A 23,330-nucleotide genomic window follows, 5' to 3' on the forward strand; every position below is an offset into this window, starting at 1 on the left:
CGTTGTTCAGGATTACCATGTCAGAGGGTGACATGTAAATAACTAGTATACTTCTCCCTATATTCGCAAGTCCCAGTCAGCTGCAGTTCTCTGTGTTTTCTACATAAATGTAGAAAACAATTTATAACTTATTTATAGCAATATTTATTATTACTATAACATTGTTATTGTTGTTTTACTATTTAATAAAAAAAATTCTACCTTTCCCTTAGCTTATCCTAATTGTTTGTCATGGTTATTTGTTCCCTCCTCATTTGGTATACGTGTGTGACCGAGAATAATGGACAGACGTGGCCGGGAGAATGGCCGACCTCAGACATCTGAGGGGCAGAGTGACCGGCGTCGATCTAGCTTGGATAAAAGTAGACAGTACTGAGTACACAGTGTCAACCTCATGGCCAATGGTTTATGTCTGTAAAAAACAATCAAGAGATATTGAAAAATAACAAATACCTTTGTTATATTATGGCAAGTGCAAAGTAAATAACATCACTACATATGTTTCATCCCAAAAGGCAGTGTTACCCAACATAAACATATAATTCAAATTACAGGGAATCTTTGTAACAATGAAACAATGAACAATCCATTCAATAATCACACTCAATTAAGATTTATACACTGAAACAATTATACAAAGATGTAATACAGGATGAATTGAAATAATACTATTCATGTTAATGCAAAAAAAAACAACGAACAATAGTTATTTACATAATACACACACACACACACACACACACACACACACACACACACACACACACACACACACACACACACACACACACACACACACACACACACACACACACACACACACACACACACACACACACACACACACACAAACAAACACTATAGGAAGCAGAGGGGTCCCAGGACAGCAGTTATCTCAGGAAGCTGGGAGGAAAGCCCTGGGACGTCCACACCAACACTTTGGACAGGAAGTAGCTTCATATCACCTCTGTGGAGGTCTGCACTTCCCATAACCCTCACCAGTAAATTGACCTAGAGCCAATAAGGGGAAAGAGACACACAGACGATGTTTCTACTATGGAAGGGAAGAAAAACCCCATTGGTGAATTGTTTATTATAATATTGTGTTTGTATCTATTTAAAAAAAAAGAAATTACAAGACAAGTAAGCCAACACGAGAAACCCTCTTTATTTAAAGTTTCCATTTGTCTGAAAAAAATCACTTTGCAGAAACTAAAAGATTCCTGATGCTTCATGATGGCTAGATGGATCAGAATGTTATTGAGTCTCACCTCACAGTCGTCCCTGGATATTGTAATGAGGTTCGAACCAATTTCCGTCCCAGAGTCTCCCAGCAAGTGGACAAGGATATTGGCTGAATCAGGTATGTACGCTCTGCTGGAGTGATTGGTGGGACAACGGATGGTCACACTCTGGAAGGACGTGAGACTGTGTAACTGTAGAAACCTCAGCTGGACTACACCCAGGCCTGCATACTCAACCTACAAGAAATGATCGTTTTTGTTCAGTGGAATCGCTTGAACAAAAGCACTTCCCATAATGCTGTTGCATGATACTCAATTCATAAGTGTTTACTCATTTTACAGTCCCACCGTTTTGAAACTTTGCTGATCAGTCATCCAATGCATGGTTGGTGTCCTTTTTAAAATGTCTGGTTCCCAGCTCCCTGTAATCTAAAGAAGAACAGAGGTTTTGTGCTGCTCTGCATTAAAGGTCATAACATCGACTTCCAGGTTTGTTATTGTTTGCAAAAGCTGAGCCGTTGTCTTGCTTTTGTCATTAGAATCCATCCATTTGAAATATTCAGTCATCATGACATTTTTCCAAAGCACAGTGAAGCAACACAGAGCTAGTTTCACATCCTGCTTCTGTTGCAAAGTCTGGAACAGACCGTTAAAATGTCATGCATATCTATTTATTGGAGGCTTGGTAGGCCAAATGCAAATTGTAAGTTTGTTGTCATTTGCACAGCAGCTGCCAAATTGGCAAAGAAACCCTTAACCTTCATGTTTCCACAACAGTGCAAAACAGGTAACATGAATACTAATAATCTGTGTAAACCCTCAATTTAAATTATCAATGTAAACCATCAATATAATAAACCATCAATACTCTAAATCAAAACCATCCATGTAAACTCTAAATCAAAACCATCCATGTAAACCCTAAATAATAACAATCGATGTAAACCCTAAATAATGATAATCCATGTTATCCATAAAAAATAATAACCCATGAATTGTAGATATTAAAAACTTTTGGTGCTTTGGGTCAATTATTTGTCAAATGTTTTGCATTATGTTGATCACAGAGTAAATTCAAATCAACGTGCTAATAAAAAGGACAATGATCTGTCAGTCCTTTTTCGAGGCCAAAGCCGTTTCTTTTTGTTACCTGTGGCGGATGAGGGTTAATACAGGTTGATCCCCCTGCTGTGAAGTTACAGAACACCAGCACAGCGTCAAAAGGACAGCCCTGGTTAGGATCCATGTAGAAGTTACCTAAAACATATCAATGTTTATGGTGAATAATAGCATGCGGAATGGAACAATGGCCTTTCAAAATACCTAATAAAAAAATTAACATTTCTCAAAGTAATATCATTGAGTGTGAGATGCTACAGTATTTCAACCGATAATGGTATTCAGAATACTGAACAAGACACTGTTGATGCTTTTTACTTACTGTCAATGGTGCCCACTCTTTTTCTTATCATAGATAGATGTGGACATTTCCGAAATCAGGAAACTAAAAACCTGTTTGGAGACATACCATCATTGAGATCAGGGTAGATGAGTCCTAGCTCATAACAGGTGGTGCCAGGGTTGCTCTGTGTCCCTTGAGGCCAGCTGAAGAATTCCTCGTAATCCTCAGGAGCTCTCCTGGATAATGACCTAGACTGCTGAGAAAAGGAATCCAATGAATCATTTATTCAATACACGGGAGAACAGCTTAGCCAGCAGGCAAGACAGCCGTTCAGTCAGACAACAAACTTATAAACCCGAAAACAAAAATATATATTAACTTAAAGTTGCACCAACTTTTTGTCTTCCTCTTCTTCGTGGTGTGAGTTTGGGTTTTATCTTTTGTTTCGGATTCCGGGTCAACGCAGGTCTTAAGGTATCTCTTGTTCTGGGTCTTAACCCAGGCCTTGTGCTTTGTCTTGGCGGTGCTGGAGGTCTTTTCCTGGGCCTTGGCTTGCCTGGTTTACCTGGTTTACCCTGTGAAGAAAAAAGCCATTAACAAGGTTAAAGCTTCATGTCTCAAAGAAACCCTGCATATAGTCTTGGGTAATTGCATCCACATTATATACACATTGTTGTATTGTGTTTGGTAGATGTGTTAAAGTCATGTTTTACCGGTAGTCCAAGTTTGCCCCTCACACCTTTCGGTCCTCTGTTTCCTTGTACACCGTTCACTCCCTGTGATGACCCAAAAACAGTGACACAGGGAATGTGGAGGATCCAACTATCATAATGTTGAAAAAGATTTCACAAAGTTGTTATTCTTGTAGCTGTTGGGAGTCAGCGTCAGTATTGTCTACTCTGATTGGATGAATTGTATTGGTATGTAAACAGATGTTGGACGTGACCTGAAAATAACCCTAACGTTGTGACTTTGCCCAATGAAAATGTGGCTTTGTATCCCTGAAAGACATGAATACAATATTTTGTGTAAAATCACACTTCATATTGATAACACAATCAGTTTTCACACTTGTTGGGCAGCCATATGCTGACCCCTTGGGCTAGGTCAACACCATGTGAACGCTGTATTATGGAAAAGGATTTAACGATCCATTACGATAAAATCTGGTAACCTGTGCATCAGATTGAGATATCATATACCAAGAGCTTGCTGGTGTGAGAAATCATCGATCAAGGCTCCAGTATGTCTGTCTCTTGCATGATCCCATGAAGCAATTGAGAATGAGTTCATTGAGGTCACAGAAAATATCATTGGGATGGACGCCTAGGTGGATGCCATTTGTGGATGTATCATCCATCGGATTAGATTAGTCATCCGAGAGTGCTTATAGGGGGAGCTTTGAAGGTAGACCTAGTACTGTGTGTGTGTGTGTGTGTGTGTGTGGAGGGGAGTTTGTGGGTGTGTGCGTGGGTGTGTGGGTGCGTTTTTGCATGCATGAGCGTGTGCATGTAGATACTCACCTTCTTTCCAAGGAGACCCTTTAATACCAATAGAAAGGGAATTGATCGGATTATTATGGTCATAAGCAGATATTTAATGTTACATTTTTCCTAGGGATGAAGGTCAAAGTCACATACAGGTGTTCCTTGGAATCCTTCTTTCCCAGGTGGACCATCCAGGCCGGTATATCCCTGGAAAACGTTAAATATAGCTACATAAAAAGGCAACCATGCAATCCTACTCAATGATATCTAATGGATAGGATAGCTTTTGACATGCGGCCTTTCAGCTTGTAAGATATAAAAGACGCAAACCTCCATTCCTTTCAGACCTCTTCGACCATTATGTCCCTGTAATCCGTGGTCCCCCTAGCAATAATTATCATAGAGACAAGACAAAAAGATCATGCATGTCAATGTTGATACAATATGATAGGTTATTTCGCCCAAGCTTTAGTTTAGTATATTCATTTAAACCTACTTTTGGCCCCTGTGGTCCGATTGGTCCTTTTAAACCTCCATCACCTGGGAGACCCTATATGTAAAAAAAGGTCCAGATAAAGACTTTAAATCAGAGATTTAAAAAATAACACCACCCAAAGGGATGTAATTATATTTGGTCAACTCCATGATCGCAGTTGTCATTGATTCTGCATTCAAAATTGTCGAATCATCAAATGACTTTGGACCTTTTTGCCGGCGTTTCTGATCTCCCCCTTTTCTCCCCTGAGTCCAGGAATACCCTGCACACAATTTCAAGAAATGTTTTGCATGGACAATATCTTCATGCAGTCAAAGAAATTGATTCAATGTATGCAATGTGTACAAAATAGTATAGTATACTGTTGATGTACCTGCGGGCCCATTGGTCCAGGAAGCCCGCGGTCCCCCTTTGGTCCAGAATAACCCTTCAGCGCCCAATAGTAGAGAAATCATTGAGAAATATGTCTTAATACTATTACATTAGTCAAACAGATTATACAAGAGAAATGTCAAGGCTCATGGGAATACTGTATTATTGGTTAGTGTCATACCTTAAACCCTGGTGAACCACTGTTCCCTGTGATGCCAGGTTGCCCAGGTGATCCCTGTTAAAGTAAACCAAAATAAGGATTTCATATGTGATATGCTATGGCGGACCAACACAATCTAAAGCCTTACTGGCACTTTAATCAACTCACTGCAACAATTAAATATTAGCCCACCATTTTGCCAGTCAACCCCGGTGATCCAGGAGCTCCAATGAACCCGGTTCTACCCTTTGGTGTAAAAGGATGGATACAAGAATGTTGAAACCAAAAAATGATTCCGCAATCAGTAAACTATAAACTATTACATGATATATCCTACCGTATAGCCTTCATTTCCCTCCACTCCTAGTAAGCCATCCAAACCACTAAGGCCCTGGAGACACGCAATGAAAAGATCTTTATTAAAATCATTCATTTTGTTTTATCATAATAATGCATTTTATTTATAACGCACTTTACATCAACTCAAGGACCTCAAAGTACTACAATGCACATGTAAAAGGATAAAAACAACATAAAATACTTTAAAAATAGATTAAAAAGATAAAGAAAATAACAGAGAAAAAAAACATTTAAAATAGGAGTTTAGCCAAAGGCTTTTCTTAAAAGATGGGTTTTCAGGCCTTTTTTAAAAGAATCCACAGTCTGTGGGGCCCTTAGATGGTCAGGGAGAGCATTCCACAGGCTGGGTTTTGTACCTTGAATAACGATTAGGCGCTTGCTTTGCGTTTATTGTTATACTTGCTTTCAATATGTGTGCTGCTAATGGACTACCTGGTTTGCATATTAGTGTTGCCTATAGGGATACTTGGTTTGAGTATTAGTGTTTCTAACAGGGATACTTGGTTTATGTATTAGTAATGCTTAAACTTATATAGGGATACTTTGTTTGTGTATTAGTGTTGCTAATAGGGATACTTGGTTTGTGTATTAGTATTGCTAATAGGTATACGTGGTTTGTGCATTAGTGTTGCTAATAGGGATACTTGGTTTGTGTATTAGTATTGCTAATAGGGATACGTGGTTTGAATATTTGTGTTACTAATAGGTATACTTGGTTTGTGTATTATGCTAATAATGCTAATATAGGGATACTTGCAGGCTTTCCATGTCTTCCTTCGGGGCCAGAACTCCCTTTGGGGCCATGAGCTCCCTGAAACACATTGGTATTATATCCCATTTTATATTTTCAGTGATCGTGTTCGATAGAAATTAGATAGTACATCAATTAAAAAAACTCACAGACTTCCCTGGACCACCTTTGCTTCCTCTGTGCCCATTCCGGCTACTTTTCCCCTTTTTTAGGAAAAGGAACAAATAAACGGTTTGTCTTTGGGTTAGACAGAGAGCAGTATCTCCAGTTGTGCCACTCTACTATTGGTCCTTGGGTAGGCTGGGTGATTGTTGGGTGATTGTGTGTATGATGTGTTCCTTCCCTCGTACCTTTGTTCCCTGTAATCCTTTACTTCCTTGATGACCTGGCGGACCGCTAGGCCCTGGATGACCTTTGCCCCCTGGAGAGCCAGTGAACCCCAACTTCCCCAGTGAACCCTGAGGATAAAACACATCACAACCATCTCAGTATGTAGATACCTGAGAGGCGATAGTGAAACACTAGAGTCGGCTAGGACACTTATGTCACAGTTGTAATCGCAGATGACTTACAGATACCCCACGTGTTCCCTCCTCTCCCTTTGCCCCCGTTTGACCTCTACTTCCCTGAAAAACAAGGAGGCCGGAGGGGTATAATGTGTAAAACTGCATGGCTAAGAATATCATGGACGTGGCCAGCAGAAACAGGTCAAAGAAACTATGAACACACACCATCGCTCCCTTGATGCCTGGATGGCCAAGCCAGCCCTGTTCGCCATTTTCTCCCTGACGTGTGAAAACATACACAACATTCAAAGCATTGTATTTTAAAATGTTGGTCGTATTGCATTATAAGAATGAGGGTTAGGGTAAGGGTTCATTTGGCATTATACCTTCGGCCCATCGAGTCCTGATTTCCCATCTGTTCCTCTATCACCAGGCAAGCCCTTCAGAAATAAACAAGACAATGTTCATGTAATTCTCATGGTAACCCTACAGTCATTAAAGCATAGGGTATTGTGTAATAACTTGATTATTACTGGTGCTGATGGCCCAATGGGTCCCTGGAAACCAAGACTACCCGGCGGGCCCTGTAAGGACACATTGTGCAGAATTTTAATTCCATATGATTAACAGTTCCATAGATACCACCAAAATACAGTCTGCCGCTGGTGAATCTAAACACTCAAACCCACAGTGTGTCCATGGAGGCCCTTCTCTCCTTTGGCTCCTCCCACTCCGGTGTCTCCCCCTGGTCCGTACCGACCGGGGGGGCCAGGGGGTCCCCTCACACCGAGCGAACCCTGCAGCCATAACCACAATCACATCCACACGCGAGCCGGGTACAAGCAAGGAGAAGATCCTTCGGTTACGTCTCAGCACCGCGAGCTAATGACTCCCATCTACCCGTCTAGTTTCTGTCTGACGGCTCTATCAACGTGACTGACCTTCAGTCCTGGAACGCCCTGGCTACCTCTGCCTCCCGTTACTCCACTGTTGCCCTTGAGGAAGAGAGGGGAGTGTGAAAGGATAGTGAGTTTAGGGAGAAAGATCAAGGTCCCAGGATGGAACCCATTAATATTTTGTGTTTCTGTACACCTACCTCTTTTCCTGGCGGCCCTTTTGGCCTCTGAAGCCCACGGTTTCCTTCATCTCCCTGAAGTCCCCTCGTTCCCTTTTCTCCTGCAGGGCCAACCGTCCCTTTCTCACCCTTCCATGTGTGGGAAAAGATGGAGTTAAACTAAGCAAGATGACTGATCGTATGACGATGCGTGGTCTTAAGGACCACAAAATGACACAAAAGGTGAAATTATTTACTTACAGCACTCCCTCTCTGCCCTGACGTGCCCTCGACTCCCCTCGTTCCAATTGGGCCCTAAAGCACAGTAGGACTGAATAGTTCTTATAAATCACCACGATTCACCGCAAGTCATTGTACAGAAAACATTTGGCCTGTTGAGAAAGACGAAAAAGAACATATAGTGGCACATTGAAAACGATAATCAATACAGTCTGATGAATCTACCTCCTCACCATCGACACCGGCAACCCCCTTCTGACCCCCGGACCCTAAAGATCCCTGCAGAAACACACAGAAAGCCCAACAACCCAAAGAAGGTTACCACTTACAGTGAAAGTGGATGCTGCGCAAATGTAAACTCTGGGTATGTTCAGTTGGGTAGAAGGCTCCTACCTTATCGCCTTTCAAACCTGAGGGGCCCGTCGGGCCTTGGGGCCCATCTTTTCCCTTGGCAAAAATAAAAATAACTACATTTAATGATCTGGTTAAGGTCAACTGACATTTCTTTATAATAAACCTGCATGAATAAGTTTCACATGAGAACATGACTGATAAATGTCAATGTTTCGGAAGGCAGAACTAAGCCTGGGATGATTTACGATTAAACAGCTAACGGTATGTAAAGGAAAGCTTACTGGGTAACCTGTGACCCCACGGGGCCCGACTGGCCCTAAAGGGCCCGCGTCACCTGGGGGTCCGCGGAGACCAAGGTCCCCCCAGGGGCCAATGTTGCCCTGGATGCCCTGTCATGAGGCAGGAGGATAGAATATATGGTTGCATGTACGATAGATGATGGAGGGTCAATGATCGATTTTATCACTGATTTTATAGAAAGAAGGGAGGGAAGTGTGTTCAATATCTTACAGAAGCTCCTGTATATCCTCTTGGACCAGGTATGCCAATCTCACCCTGCGGGCTCACAATAAGCACAATCACTCAAAAGACAACAAAATAGCCATTATCATTGGTCAGAAAACGTCAGACTCTCATTGGCTGGAAAACGTGAAAGGAACACGTGATTGGCACCAACGCAGTGACACCAATTACTTAACCTAATTCACTTACTGTTGGGCCTGGTTTTCCAATGGGCCCATCTTCTCCTCTGCCTCCCTGTAAAACAGAAACAGAATATAAAGCATGGGGAAAATAACTATAAATAATTCAGATATATATACAGTATATATACTTATTTAGCATATATGGCATAATATGATTTTATGATAATACCTTTACTCCGGGAGTCCCTGGAAGAGCTTTCAGTCCTTCTTTGCCTTTAACCCCCTAAGAAAACGGATAGCTCATGTATGTAACAGTCACATAACCACAATATATAATGTCAACGCAAAGAATATAGCAAGGTAAAGGATTTAGAAACAGTGGATATTATACAGCGCCCACTCATAACAACATTTCGATTTCGATCACGTTTAAGGTCTCAAGAAACCAGACAAACCTGGTGTCACTTACTCTAATTCCTGGCTTTCCTGGCTTTGCCAGCATTCCTCTGGCCCCTACATCTCCCTGTTAACAGATGCAAACATATTTCTATATCACAACCTGTTTCAAAAGACTATTGATATGCTTAGCATCGCCAATGGATGTGGAGTTGAAGGAGTGCTCGATATGATCTGTTTTTACATTTCTCCACAATGACACTCACACTCTTTCCAACTAGGCCTTGGACACCAGGACCTCCTGTTTTCCCAGGTATTCCCTACGACAAATATTGAACTGTGAATATGGCACAAAGGCAAAACTTGCTCCTGTCACGTGTATGTGCTCCTATAATGTGTATTTACCCTGTGTCCAGGAGGTCCACTATCTCCGTTGATACCGTTCATCCCAATCGCTCCCTAAGTAAAGAGACACCATGTCAGGTCAAGGGAAAATGATGCATCCAGGATTTGCATTGAATCACAAACACTTCTATTGAACAAAAGCTGTTAAGCTATAGATATATGTATTACATTTCTGTGTGATCTGTGTGATCAACAAGTTATATATTACACTACTGTCTGATCTATGTGATCAACAGGTGAGATATATTACACTACTGCGTGATCAACAGGTGAGATATATTACACTACTATGGGATCTTGTGATCAACAACTGAGATATATTACACTAATGTGCGATCTGACACCTAGGTGGCTGACCCACTCCACCTAGCTGACTGACCCACTCCACCTAGCTGACTGACCCACTGACTGGGCCCCTACAGACAAAGGACGCGGGGGGGGGAGATGTTGACAGCCGGTTTACTGTAGAAGTAGGTTGATAATGAGGTCTCCTCCATGTTGCCATGCAGGACATCTCTCCCTGTGTGCGGTGATGGCTGGCTTCACCTTGCACAATGATTTCTACAACAGCTGTGCAGCCTCACCAAGCCCCAGAGTCCAATCATATGAGGCCCTGCTTGAACCAGCCAACATCCACACGGACATTCCCCCAGTGAGACGTTAACAAGGGCGCAGATCATTTTCATACCGGTGTTCCATGGACACCATCTTGTCCCTTCAATCCCAGGTGACCTTGCAGGCCCTGTGAGAAAGAATTACATTTATCTGACACAAACTAGTCCATTTGCTGTTAAGTCGTCCCCACTTCTTCAAGTTATCTCACAGAGCATCTCTCTCTGAGAACCAAGTCTTTATTTATGGTTTGATCAAGGGAAGGATGCATGTCTCAGGTATGACACTCACCTTGTGGCCCTTAGCTCCTGTCACACCTGGGATCCCATGCCTTCCCTTTAGGAAGAGACAACACTTGTTCATGTGGAGCTATTCTGATTACGGGTCATTCAGTCATGAAGACGTAAAGCCATAACATACTAGTGCTACCATAATGGTAATGTAAGTATGCTTCACGGATATTTAGTTGTAATAGCATGCATTTAACACAGATTACGTATTAAACAATTACTGAGGGTGATAAGTAAACGACCAAGACCTTTGTAAGGTATATATTACAGAACGTTAAAGCATCTTCCACTGATGCATTTTGAAGAACAGGAAAAGTGTTGGTACATAAGAACCTTAATACCAAGTTCCCCTTCAGAACCGAGCTCTCCAGACTTCCCCATCTCGCCCTGACAAAGGAACAATGACATCATGGATGATCTGAATATCATAGACATCTGTTATGATGATGTTTCACTCCTATTTCATAATGTTAAATCCTGATTATAGAAAACACATAGTGGACATATATGTTACTACATTTTTAAACATATGACCAATAAGTATTTGTCAATGACATATTTGCCCTGCTGTCACTTTAATCACTACATATTGTGAGGGTTATATATATTCATACCAGGCATACATGCAAGGTTAAAGGTCAAAGTGCACAAGATCCCAGGCTACTTACGAATGGACCAAGCAGCCCAGAAAAGCCCACTCGTCCCTCTCGACCCTTTATCAGAGAGGCAAACACATTACCATTTGTCTCGTTCAACTAGCCTACACATCTTATCTTCTCGATGGATCAGATCAAAACTTATGGCAATTATTAGTAGGTCAAGAACTGCATTGAAATATGTTTGTGCAAATAATGTGCATAACAATGTTCAGTGACCTGCACAAAATACGACACATCTTCACCGGCACAACAGTAGCAAGAAGACCACTCGAAGAAACTGTTGAATATATTCAGGAAACTACAGTACATTCTTTATCTTTCCTTTGATTTCATGCAACTGTATTTCCCTTTTCTTACCTTTTTGCCTCTAGGGCCTGGATTCCCTTGAACTCCTGTTGGACCGCGATTTCCCTGTCGAAAGACGGGCCAAATAAACCCAACCGACCAAACGTACACACCCCAACCTTTCACTTAAACGATCAACACTCTTTATTTAGTTTAAAAGCTCCAACTCCAACCTTCAGTCCATCGTCTCCTTGTTTTCCCTGTTCGCCAATGATCCCGTCCACCCCCTTCAAACACATCACGCGACACAGCAGACACAAGCACTTCGGTTACTACTCGAACGACCTCGTTTCCAGATCAAACGTCTGATGTTTATTTCACATACACTTAGTCCGGGTAGACCCGTTGGTCCTGGGGGTCCGGTCACGCCCTCCAACCCGGGGGGTCCACTAAGGCCCTTGAACCTGCGTTTACCTGGAGGTCCTGGGGGGCCCTGCGAGTCAACACACACAGAGGCTGGTTGGGTGGGAGGGTGGTACCACATGGATACATACAGAATGGTAGGTAGAGGATTACAGGAAGACACACACAGGATTAATTGATAAAGGTACAGTCCAGAGACACAGATCATGCAGGAAGAAAGGTGGACAGAACAGGTAGACAGGAGGAGAGGTATACAGGAAGGATGGACTGAGAGACAGACAGGTAGACAGGAGGAAAGGTGGGAAGGATGGACTGAGAGACAGACAGGTAGACAGGAGGCCAGGTAGGAAGGATGGACTGAGAGACAGACAGGTAGACAGGAGGCCAGGTAGGAAGGATGACTGAGAGACAGACAGGTAGACAGAAGGAGAGGTATACAGGAAGGATGGACTGAGAGACAGACAGGGAGACATGGGGACAGGTAGGAAGGATGGACTGAGAGACAGACAGGTAGACAGGAGGACAGGTAGGAAGGATGGACTGAGAGACAGACAGGTAGGCAGGAGGACAGGTAGGAAGGATGGACTGAGAGACAGACAGGTAGGCAGGAGGACTGGTAGGAAGGATGGAGAGAGACAGACAGCAGAAGAGAGCAGAAGGACAGGGGTAAAGATGGAACTCACAATGTCTCCCTGGAAACCTGTTTCACCCTTTTCACCCCGATTGGCTTTGGCTCCCTGATGAAAGAAGCCCAGACAAACCGACACACACACACATGCACACACACACACACACGCACGCGCGCACACACGCGCGCACACACGCGCGCACACACGCGCGCACACACAGATCTATATTTAGTTCCTACAGCTGGGAACGTTCTGATTTATCTTATGTAATCACATAAGTAAGTTAATGAAGTAATCTTACAGGATCACCTGAGGGTCCAGGGATTCCTGCCTTCCCATTGGCTCCCTGAAATCAAATTAAAATAAATACTTCACACGCCCATTTATAGCGTGGTACAGTATTTTGCTGACCCTTCCATGAGCCAATATTGCACTGGAGGCCCAACATTGCTGCCTCTAAGTTATGATTAGGCAAGAAAATAACCATTAATTAACATTAGTTAATGCAGTAATAAGCATCATTATACAGCATTAGCATTAAAATAACTGTTAATTAATCGTTAGGTAAAGCATATTACTGCATTAACTGAATGTACTCTTATGTATATTATTGTGTGTTTTTCATACATTGTAAGTATTACCGGCCAGTAATTGACACAAGCACATGCACCACAGGAATAGATTGAACCAACATGTCTTTGAGCGTCCGTGTGACTTACATTGGCTCCTGATATGCCCGGTTCCCCTATTGAACCCTCATTGCCCAGACCCCCCTGAAGGAAGGATAAGATATACTTTATTCATTATTTATTGACACAGCCGGGTAATTATAATGTCACTGCGGAAGGTACAGCCCATAGGAACTAACAGAGGAATATGGAATTACATTCTCATTATTGGTAATGATGAAATATACTGAGGTCTTGCGTAAAGATGCTGTGCTGGCAGTGTGTTTGTAAAATGTATGATGTGAGCTCTACTCACAGGGTCTCCCTTTGGACCCAATGGACCGTCCGGCCCTGGGTTTCCCTGTTTGAATCCACATTCGTGATATTAACCTTCATAATTACTTCATATGAGTGACATCAATGCAAAACAAGCTAACGAAAACATGAACTCACAAACTAGGACAATATTCAGACGTTGGTTTCAACATTATAAGACTTTGAGGATTAGCATTTCACATTATTATTGGATGTTTCATCTGTTTTTTTACCTGCGGGCCGCGGACACCTGGGAACCCGACCGCCCCGTCAGAACCGGCCTTTCCCTGACAAAACGAGCATAGTGTCGATGGAGACAGAGACACAACAAGGACGGACCACTGGAATAGGAGCTCTGAGCGAGTGTTACCTGAGGTCCAGCATATCCCCTGATGCCCAGCGCTCCCGGCTGACCCTGTGCATAGAAACACTCAATCAGTTCCATACGGTACATTCAACTATTATTTTGAGCGCAAACTTTATCAATAAAGGTTATTTTTTTGGCTTACCGGAGCACCATTGACTCCTGGGACACCTTTTGCTCCCTTTGGCCCGAGTTTCCCCTATTGAAGAAGTGACATTAATACATGCTAGACATTTCTCAATCAATAATCGATAACATTTACAATATGGGCCATCTTAGGGATCGCTGATCGCTCACCGGTGGGCCAGGAGATCCAGCAAACCCAATCGCTCCGATATCTCCCTGAAACACATCGGAGGGTTCACAGTGAGCCAACAGCTACTGTATGAACATCAGCACCCAACACGAAGAGGTGACTGTAGGAGACATCAGCTACTGTATGAACATCAGCACCCTACACGAAGAGGTGACTGGAGGAGACATCAGCTACTGTATGAACATCAGCACCCTACACAAAGAGGTGACTGGAGGAGACATCAGCTACTGTATGAGCATTAGCACCCAACACTTATCGGTGAATGTAGGAGACAACAGGTAATGTATGAACAGGTGAGGATGTTAGCGTCACCTACCAGAGGTCCTGATGGTCCTGGGAACCCGGTTGGGCCTCTACCCCCAGGTATCCCCTAAAACAAAGAATATTCATGTAACACTAGAAAGGCCATGTCATATTGAATAATATAATGTCATATATAATCTCAGAATTGTTTCTATCCGAACAAGCAACAGAGAGCAGAAGCAGTCAGCAACTGCGGAAATAATCAGCATGCCTATTCAACTAGACTTTACAACTGGCCTCATCTGGCCAATGTTACTCACAATGTATCCTGTAATCCCAATGAGGCCGCTGCTTCCTTTGCTTCCCTGGTCAAAAGGAGGACAGTACAGTCAGGAAAACGGTCCCTTTGTTGATTTCGTACATGTCTGTCAGTCTGGTGCTCACCTTTTCTCCTTTAGGTCCCCTGTTTCCCTGTGGGCCCGGCTCTCCTTGATAACCCTGTGGCAAAATGAACGAACAAACCATTTAATTCCATGGTGGACACAAACAGAGGCCAAACACCAGAGACACCACATTGTAAAATAGCGCACAAGCACACTAGTACTACTAACTTATTAAGATTGCGAACACTACAATTAAAATCAGTCGCAGAGTGGATAGAACTTAATGCTATTTTGTTCCCTTAACAAGTAATCTACTCATATTTTTGAGATGCTCATCAGGTCTGAGTAAACACCTCTAGTAAGTATACTTCAGTGAAGTCCAAATGTTGCGGTTCTGAACAAGGTTAACGGAAAAATCCATCCAACGTGGCGGCCCTCCACAAGCGACAGAAGTTCCCACCAGTGTGAACTTCTGTTGCTTGTGGAGGGCCCATGTACTTCTTATTACAGTCACTTATCCCAGCACCAGGTATTGCACCATCATGCATCCAATGTTCATCTAGATAACATGAGGAGGCCTGGCCGTTCTTACCCTCTCAGCCAGCTCCCCGTTGGCCCCCTTCTCTCCACTGTATCCTTGGGGGCCCTGGACAGAGCAACAGAGGACGGTGTCAGAGATGAATGAGATGTCTCTATAATGGCAAAGTGGTCACTTTCCATTTTAACCTTTGCAGCTCCTTCTTGCAGACCGGAAGGTATGGGAGAGAGAGGGGAAGACATGCAGCAAAGGACCACGCGCATGTCTTCGCAGTAAGGACCCGGCCTTAATGGTACACCCTCTACCCGGTGAACCACCGGAGTGTCTGATGTACCATTCCAAAATGCACTGGACCTGATGCAGGGCTCTACCCTATGGTCACTTTATGGTTTCAACCACGTTGTTCTACTATACTCTGCATTACCACAGAGGAGGTTTGTATTGATAGCCGGACCTAATGTAAGTCAGATATTGATTGATCTGTCTCACCTGTTCTCCTGCAAGGCCGGGAGTGCCAGCCTCTGCATTTTGTCCGGGGATCCCCTCTGCGCCAGCTCTTCCCTGGGGCCCTGGCAACCCCTGTGGCCCTGGCCCTCCCTGGACCAGGTACATAATCAAACCAGCAGTCATACGAACAACCTCATTCTTAACGCATGCTTCAAAGCTTATTTTAGGACGACGCGGGCCAATACACTGCCCCAGATTATGACTGCTATTGGCTCAAACCGGAAGCTCACCACAGTTATAATTTCTGATGTTTTAATAACTCCAGTGTAGCTGCGGACATTACTTAGAGGCCCTGAAACTATAACCTCATGACCAGTAGAGGAGTGAACGTGAGGTCTTTGCCGATCCAGGAAGTCTGAAAGTAGCCTGCTGTCGACGATCCATCACATACAGATGAACGAGAGATACCTACGATTTTCCCTGGGTCTCCTTTCCTTCCTTGTTTGCCAGTGATGCCAGGCGGCCCCTGAAATATTCATCCAGCTCTTGTCAGTCAAATCGAATCCTCCTATTGGATGCATTCTATACTAATATGAATAAATAGGTCAAACATTGTGTCGGTCGTGAGTTTATTTTCACCCACAATTGGTCCTTTGTCATCAGCAGGTCCTGGGGGCCCGAGACGCCCCTTCACTTTCTGGTGAAACAAGGCAGGGATTGCACATATCTAAGGGCCTGATGGTATATGAATGAGGGATGATTGAGTAAATGAGTAAATGAGTAAATGCTAACTCAACATTTTTTGACATTTAGAAATGGAAAGGCCTACCGGCCAAGATGAAACCAGCTTCTTGTAGAACTTCTTTTTCTGTAAGTATGATGACAGGGCAATTATCTTACACTATTATCACACGTGACTTCATGAACCCCATGTGCTTTATACCAAACCAAAGTTCAAAGTGTCCCTGTCTCCTTCAATTACAGCATGGATTTAACACTGCCAGGGCTAGGGGTTCAAGTCCCACTGAGGCTTCCATCCAAAGGATTTCTGAATGCATGCACTCACAGTATTGTAAGGCGGTCTGGGTAAAAGCATGTAGAAAATGGCATGTGGAAATGTATTAAAAATATAACATATTCATATATTATAATATCTAATATATTATTTGAATAGTGTCAGAACAAAATGTAATTGTTCATCTCAGTCTGCTTCTGGTTTGAAGCATATCACTGCTACTGCTGCAATGGACAATTATCATCCAATTCAATCATTCAATCGCTGAGGCACATGATTAAGAAGCAGTGCTGTGTGGCTGGGCTAATTGGTCTGTCCAGTGCATCTGAAACGGTTGAGCGTGTTGAGGAAAAATGAATGCCATTCACAAATACTATCAAGGAGCCTAAGAAGACAGTGCCAGTGCTGATGGAAGAAAGATAGAAGTTGTCTCTCGTAAATAATATCCTGGCAGTAAGTTCAATAAAAGTCTTTCTTTTCAACTTCATTGATTAATCTTTTGACCGTTGACCTTTTGATCGTGCAAGAAATGCTACAGCCTCGGTCTGAATTCCCTTCGGAAAGAGGCTCTCTTATCTACAAGGGACTGAGCTGCTTCGATTGCCTACCTTGAAGGCCTGCCACTCTTCTTCAGACGTTTTGAACACCACAATGGCGGGCATCCCGGGAGGGCCGACGGGGCCTCTGTAGCCAGTCCTCCCCGTCCTGCCCATCCCTCCTTCATAGCCCTGAGAGGACGTGAAAGGACATGTAACACAATGACGATGAAACAGTGACTCAGGCATCTTGGAGAATGATAGGATTGGATCGAATCAGATAGCATAGGATGGGATATGCTATGTATAGGTTTTCTGTTATACTTAGTTTAATAATTAATACGATTGTTAGTTATTCTTACTTTGTCTCCTTTAGGTCCAGCAAGTCCAGGTAACCCAGGCAGGCCCTGATGTCCCTAATTAAATCACAAATGTTTGTCCCTTAGTTCAAATGTGTAATATTTATAGGCCTATATATTAATCAATACTAATATTTCTTTATATATATAGATATGGCAAACTATCAAAACAATTTCAAATATAAAATATTTTTTGCTTATATGGATTGCAATTTACTGGGACTTTCAATAATGTGAGGTTGAAATGAAGTTTTATGATAAATCCCTATTCTAATGAGGACTATGGTGGGTATGGATACACTTCAGTGTAGTACCGCTCTTCAGACAGAGGAGGGAGCAAGTACCTTCCATTAGAACAAAACAGGCATGTCATCCTCTACCACATACACACATGCAAATGGGGCACAAACTCATGAATCTCTCTCTCTCTCACTCTCTCACTCTCCCTGCACACACGCATGCACGCACACACAAACGCACACACGCACACACACACACACACACACACACACACACACACACACACACACACACACACACACACACACACACACACACACACACACACACACACACACACAGTCGCACACTAGACAACTAGTTTTATGTGTGATGAAATAGGTACAGACACAACTGTCTCTCAGTAATCAAATCAGCCCTGGATAAATTGAATTTCATCTCAAGGTCAGAAAATGAATGACAAAAATTTCCCTTCCTTCGTTCCATCCTTGGAAAAAGAACTAAGCCATCTTTTTCTCGACTGCCAAACAATGACTCGATTGTAGGACTCATTATTTATCTGTATGATCAAAAATAGTTGGATAATAATCAGAAGTGTATCTTACCCTCTGGCCTCTGATCCCAGGACTGTATGTTGTGTGGTGATAAGTGTGGTTTGCAGCCTTGTCCTGCTGCTGCAGATGTCTGGAGTCTAGCTGGACCGTAGACATCCTGGTGCCTTCAGCTTCTACAAGATGCCTGGCGTTGCCATCGAGGGCTGAATCATGGTCTATATCTATGTCGTCAAAATCCTCTCCTGGTACCATCCCTCTTTCCAACCGTATCTCTTCCTCTAAATCTAATTGCGTTGCTTCACCTTTCTCGTCGTGGATACCTGCCTCCGTCTCTCCCTCGGTTCCACGTCTGCCGCCGGACCAGTCGGGCGGTGTGGCCTCGTCGGGACCCACCTCGAGCACCTTGTCATGGCCTACCTCTGCTGCGCTCATCCCCGTCTGTGCATCCAGACCGATGCCTCCATCCACGTCCTCCCCACTCGGTGCCTCACCATGAGAAGACGCGACAGCTCTCTCGGTTGGACAAGACGCGTACTCTACGTTCACACGCGGCACGAGTTCATCCACCTCAGATCCCTCTGGCATCAGATCCATCCCGTCCATCCCACCATCCAGTGCTCCAGTTTGTACATCCGAGGCCCTACCTCTTTCCTTCTCATCCCCCGAGATGGGCTCTCCCTCTCCAGAGGACGTCGTAGGTGAAGGTGCTTCGAGTGTTTCCACCTGCGTCACCTCGGGCTGCTTCGGCTCCCCAGCGCTACCCTCGTTCCCTGTTCCCGCCTTTAAGGAGACATACAACCCTGATTCGCTGGTTGGGCCGTAGAGCTGAGTGTCTTGAGTTGCCATCTGAAAGCCCTCTGGCCCACTAGAGGAAGTCGTGTCCTGACTGGATGACTCCCCGTCTCCTCCTGTACCAGAGGTCTGAAGGCCTGAAGCCGTGGGGGTTTCCGTCTCGATGACGGGGCTAAAGATGGTCGTCTCGAGGTCCTCACTAGCCGACACATAAGACGTTTCAGCGAACGTTGATCCCTCTTCGTCGGTGGAAGGAGGGTCATTCGCTTGGCTCTGAGCTCGAGGGGTGGTCGATGCCTGTGGTGATGCCGTCGTGTTTGTGTCTCGAGCCTCAGCCCCCCCGGGGTCCCGGTCCTTCGCTTGGGATTTATCCGTAATTAAGCGAGAGGGCCGCTGCCTTGCGTCTCCAGCCTGCTCATCAGTCGCAGGGAGGAGAGAATCTGCCTCATAGGAGGCACCGCTACCATGTTCTTTCTGCTTCAGGGCTTTGCCTCCCTTCGGTGAAAACCTTTTTCTTCCCAAGTCTTTATCCCTACTTGGAGGTGTATCTCTATCACTGATAGAGGCTCCAGCAGCAGCAGCAGCAGCAGCTGTAAGAGTCACCCTGACCTCTGAACCCTGAACACTGCGTGAGTTGACTTGCTGCGTTTGAATGGGAAATCTGTCGGGTTTCTGTTCGGCTGCTGCCTGACCTCTAAGTCTTGCACGCACGCTTTTTGGATTTCCGGGCTTTTGTAACGCTCGGATGATGGGCTGAGTGTTGGGCTCAGACACAGCCCCAGTCTCCTTAAGGAAGGGGGACAAAGGCAGTGTCTGTCAAGGTCTGTTGTCCAAAATAGTATTATAATAACCCAATAATACAATGACTCGGTTACTTTGGTTCCTAGTAATAATCCACCAAGTAACCATGGTAGCACAAATCCTTTGTTAAAAGACAATATACCTTCTCTAATATGACAACTAAACATGTTCAAATGTGTGAGGAATAGACAGGGTGTTGTGTCCCCAACAAATCCAGGTTCCTGAGTCAACCGTGGGGCTCTCTCGGGCTGGCATACTAGAACTGTAAAACATACATTCCCAGACCCACTATTCTGATCCATCAAATGCATTAATGGAAATCCCAGCAGGCACCACCTGCATAATAACGGCAACATAAACAAATGGTTTCCTCAGCTTCCCTCTTTTCATACACTCACTAGTGAAACACATATGAGTAAAATAATGTATGGCACTGACTCGGTTCTATGAACTGTACCGACAGCGATAGATTGTTTCTCTTCTTCTGACAAATGTATTATTGTAAGTGGCTTTGGATCAATTTGTCTGCTAAATGCCCCTCATGGTAAATGTACCTTTCCATGTAGCGTAGACGTACAGGTGAGGTTGGGGTCATGACAGGGCGGTCTGGCCGTGCTGGACTTTCCCAAAACAAAGAACACCTGCAGGACTGTGGCCTGCAAACACAACGTACGACAAAGTAACAGCTCCTGAGGGCTACCACAAAGGTTACATATTACTGAGTCATATGACGTTTGAATAGTTGTTTGAATCAGGTGTACGGTTTCACATCTGGTGCAGGCAAGGGACACGTTTAACCATTTCAAAAACAAGTCCAATCAACTTGGTTATAATGCAGTCATCAACATCAAAATAATTAACAAACTTTATGAATTTGAATAATTTTTTGCAATCTGTGAAAGGCATGGTCATTTTTACACATGGCGACATCATTATACAATATAATACAAGCGCGTTCACAATAAAGGAGAGCAGACAGAAAGAAAATCCTGGGGCCGGACAGGAATCATTTATTATCTAATTGCCTGCAAGTCTACCCAATATGCTTCGACCACAATGGAACCACGTACAAAGCTACACATCGAGGGTATATGTATAATTCAGAGATTTGTGCAAGGCAAATTAGGAGTGTGATTTGATTAAACTGAATTATATATGAGTCACTGAAACCTTTATTAAGGAACTGACGAGCAATTAAAATATGACTTTTATAGCAGCTGGGATATTGTATCACTGGTAAAATTGTGTTTCCATATATAGCATCACGTTTTACTGCTCTGTGTACAAAACAAGTTATTACTGGAAAGTCTTTAGAAAGAGTTATTTAAAGTAATTAGCAAACAACGAAACACACAGATGGAACTAATTAGGGTCGTCGTCACAGAAGTGGCTATGGTTACCTATAAGCATACAAAAACTACATTTGAAAATAACAAGGGGAAATAATAGCACCGAATATGAATATGGGTCAAGTTTGACTCATTCAACTAATAATTCTCACACCCCTGTAGTACTGCACAGCGTAAAAATACATTTACTCCAGGGCCTGTCACTGAGTGCCTGTCTGAATGTTGCCCACCCTTTGCCACTGCAAAGAGTTTCAGTCAACACAAGCGTTCCTTCTTCTACTGTGTCTATTTTCCTGGGCCATTTCTGTTTATAATATGGAGAAAGAGACCTTTTTCCGCCCAGTAATTTATGGGACTTGCCTTGTCAATGTGAAAATCTTTAGCTTTCCCCCATCCTCTCACATGCACATGTAAACGCCTCCATGCCGGATCCAGAGAGAGAGCTGCAGGTGTGATGGTGAAACCCTCCATAACAAGGGAACTCCATGTAAACACCTTACTAAATATGCCTTAGTGTGCTCATGCTGTAGCGACACATAACGACCCACATTCACAAACGTACACTCCCCACGTCCAATATAACATTATATGAATAGAAAGATGTGCACGGAACACAACTCAGGCCGACTTGAACCTCACCCCTGGCAGAACACGACGAACCCCTCGCCATTTCATACAATAAAGAGCTCCCGTTCTATTAATAATGTTAAGAATGAGTCGTTGTCAACCTGTCAAAACTGTCACAAAGCACAAACACGGATAATCAACACAACACCCAATACAGTCACTACTCCGGCCGACACAGCGTCCGTGAGTCATTCTTTCCAACATTCCCTTTGCCAGGGAACGTCATCACCCGAAAGAAAGTTGACAAAAGCACTTACATAGCGGAGTAGGGGCATTGTCACAGCGAAGGCCTGCATGGCTGATGATCCAACCCTGCTGACGAGAGCAGAGGGCGAGCGGGCACTGTGGGTCACACTGCCTGCCTGCTCCCCTTGTCCGGGCTTCCCACTGAACAGAACACACCCCTTTACTCGTTGACTGGACCCAGATGGGGGGGGGGGGGCTGGCCTGGCCTGGCCTGGCGGTCCCTCGTCCACCACCACAGCACTGCAGCGACGAGGATGCAAACAGCAGCCCAAAAACCGTCGGGTCTTTGTGACAGTCTGGTGAGATCGCTGCATGGGAGTCAACACATAACACTAATGCAGACAAGCAGGCACTCACGCACGCATATTCACAGACACACACACACTTTCAATCCGTGGATCTACACCCACACACACACTCACTCACACCCACATACACCCCCCCTCGAAAACACCCTAGCACAACTCATCCAGGGTGCTGCGTCCAGTGTCCACAGAGCAGCAGACAGTGAGGTCAGCGCTCGGTCTCTCCTGCCCGTGTTAAAGTGGCTAATTTCCAATGTTCAATTGATGACCTGTGAGCCTAGCAGATCAGAGGATGGTGTTATTCCATTGTGTGTGTGTGTGTGTGTGTGTGTGTGTGTGTGTGTGTGTGTGTGTCTCTCATCGTCTCCCCAGAGCAACGGCAAGTGTGGAGGGGAAGTGACGCCTTATAAAGCGCCAGCCCAGTCCGCCATAAGGCCGGTCAACGAGCCGGGCAGCCGGTTTG

General features: G+C 44.1%; 1 protein-coding gene across 3 annotated transcripts; it reads right to left on the reverse strand.

Annotated features, from left to right (window-relative positions):
- Positions 1–381: 381 nt before the first annotated feature.
- Positions 382–23,217, reverse strand: si:dkey-21p1.3 (collagen alpha-1(I) chain). 3 transcript variants are annotated; one of them, XM_060067780.1, is made up of 64 exons: positions 22,574–23,204; positions 20,895–20,996; positions 18,799–20,325; positions 17,957–18,010; positions 17,667–17,786; positions 16,873–16,911; positions 16,687–16,740; positions 16,516–16,569; positions 16,086–16,193; positions 15,651–15,704; positions 15,120–15,173; positions 14,996–15,040; positions 14,749–14,802; positions 14,414–14,458; positions 14,262–14,315; positions 14,123–14,167; positions 13,986–14,039; positions 13,754–13,798; positions 13,489–13,542; positions 13,071–13,115; positions 12,824–12,877; positions 12,103–12,210; positions 11,951–12,004; positions 11,790–11,843; positions 11,442–11,486; positions 11,107–11,160; positions 10,775–10,819; positions 10,560–10,613; positions 9,872–9,925; positions 9,733–9,786; positions 9,540–9,593; positions 9,300–9,353; positions 9,138–9,182; positions 8,937–8,981; positions 8,708–8,815; positions 8,466–8,519; positions 8,298–8,351; positions 8,094–8,147; positions 7,875–7,982; positions 7,720–7,773; positions 7,468–7,575; positions 7,312–7,362; positions 7,165–7,218; positions 7,004–7,057; positions 6,845–6,898; positions 6,623–6,730; positions 6,422–6,475; positions 6,279–6,332; positions 5,499–5,552; positions 5,354–5,407; positions 5,183–5,236; positions 5,003–5,056; positions 4,838–4,891; positions 4,630–4,683; positions 4,464–4,517; positions 4,287–4,340; positions 4,170–4,187; positions 3,360–3,422; positions 3,042–3,221; positions 2,773–2,899; positions 2,395–2,501; positions 1,593–1,673; positions 1,272–1,481; positions 382–1,011 (listed from the first exon to the last, which is right to left on the reverse strand). In XM_060067780.1, exons 1-64 carry the CDS (start codon positions 22,874–22,876, stop codon positions 859–861), a joined length of 6,024 nt encoding a protein of 2,007 aa, XP_059923763.1. In that variant the 5' UTR covers positions 22,877–23,204; the 3' UTR covers positions 382–858. The 3 variants fall into 3 exon arrangements, with proteins under 3 accessions (XP_059923763.1, XP_059923762.1, XP_059923764.1); XM_060067779.1 differs by having other exon boundaries at positions 2,773–2,902; positions 22,574–23,203; XM_060067781.1 differs by lacking the exons at positions 382–1,011; positions 1,272–1,481; positions 1,593–1,673; ... (9 more) ...; positions 5,003–5,056; positions 5,183–5,236 and having other exon boundaries at positions 6,275–6,332; positions 22,574–23,217.
- Between the last annotated feature and the right edge of the window lie 113 nt (positions 23,218–23,330).

This window comes from Gadus macrocephalus, chromosome 12, assembly GCF_031168955.1.
Source record: "Gadus macrocephalus chromosome 12, ASM3116895v1".
NCBI lineage: Eukaryota > Metazoa > Chordata > Actinopteri > Gadiformes > Gadidae > Gadus > Gadus macrocephalus.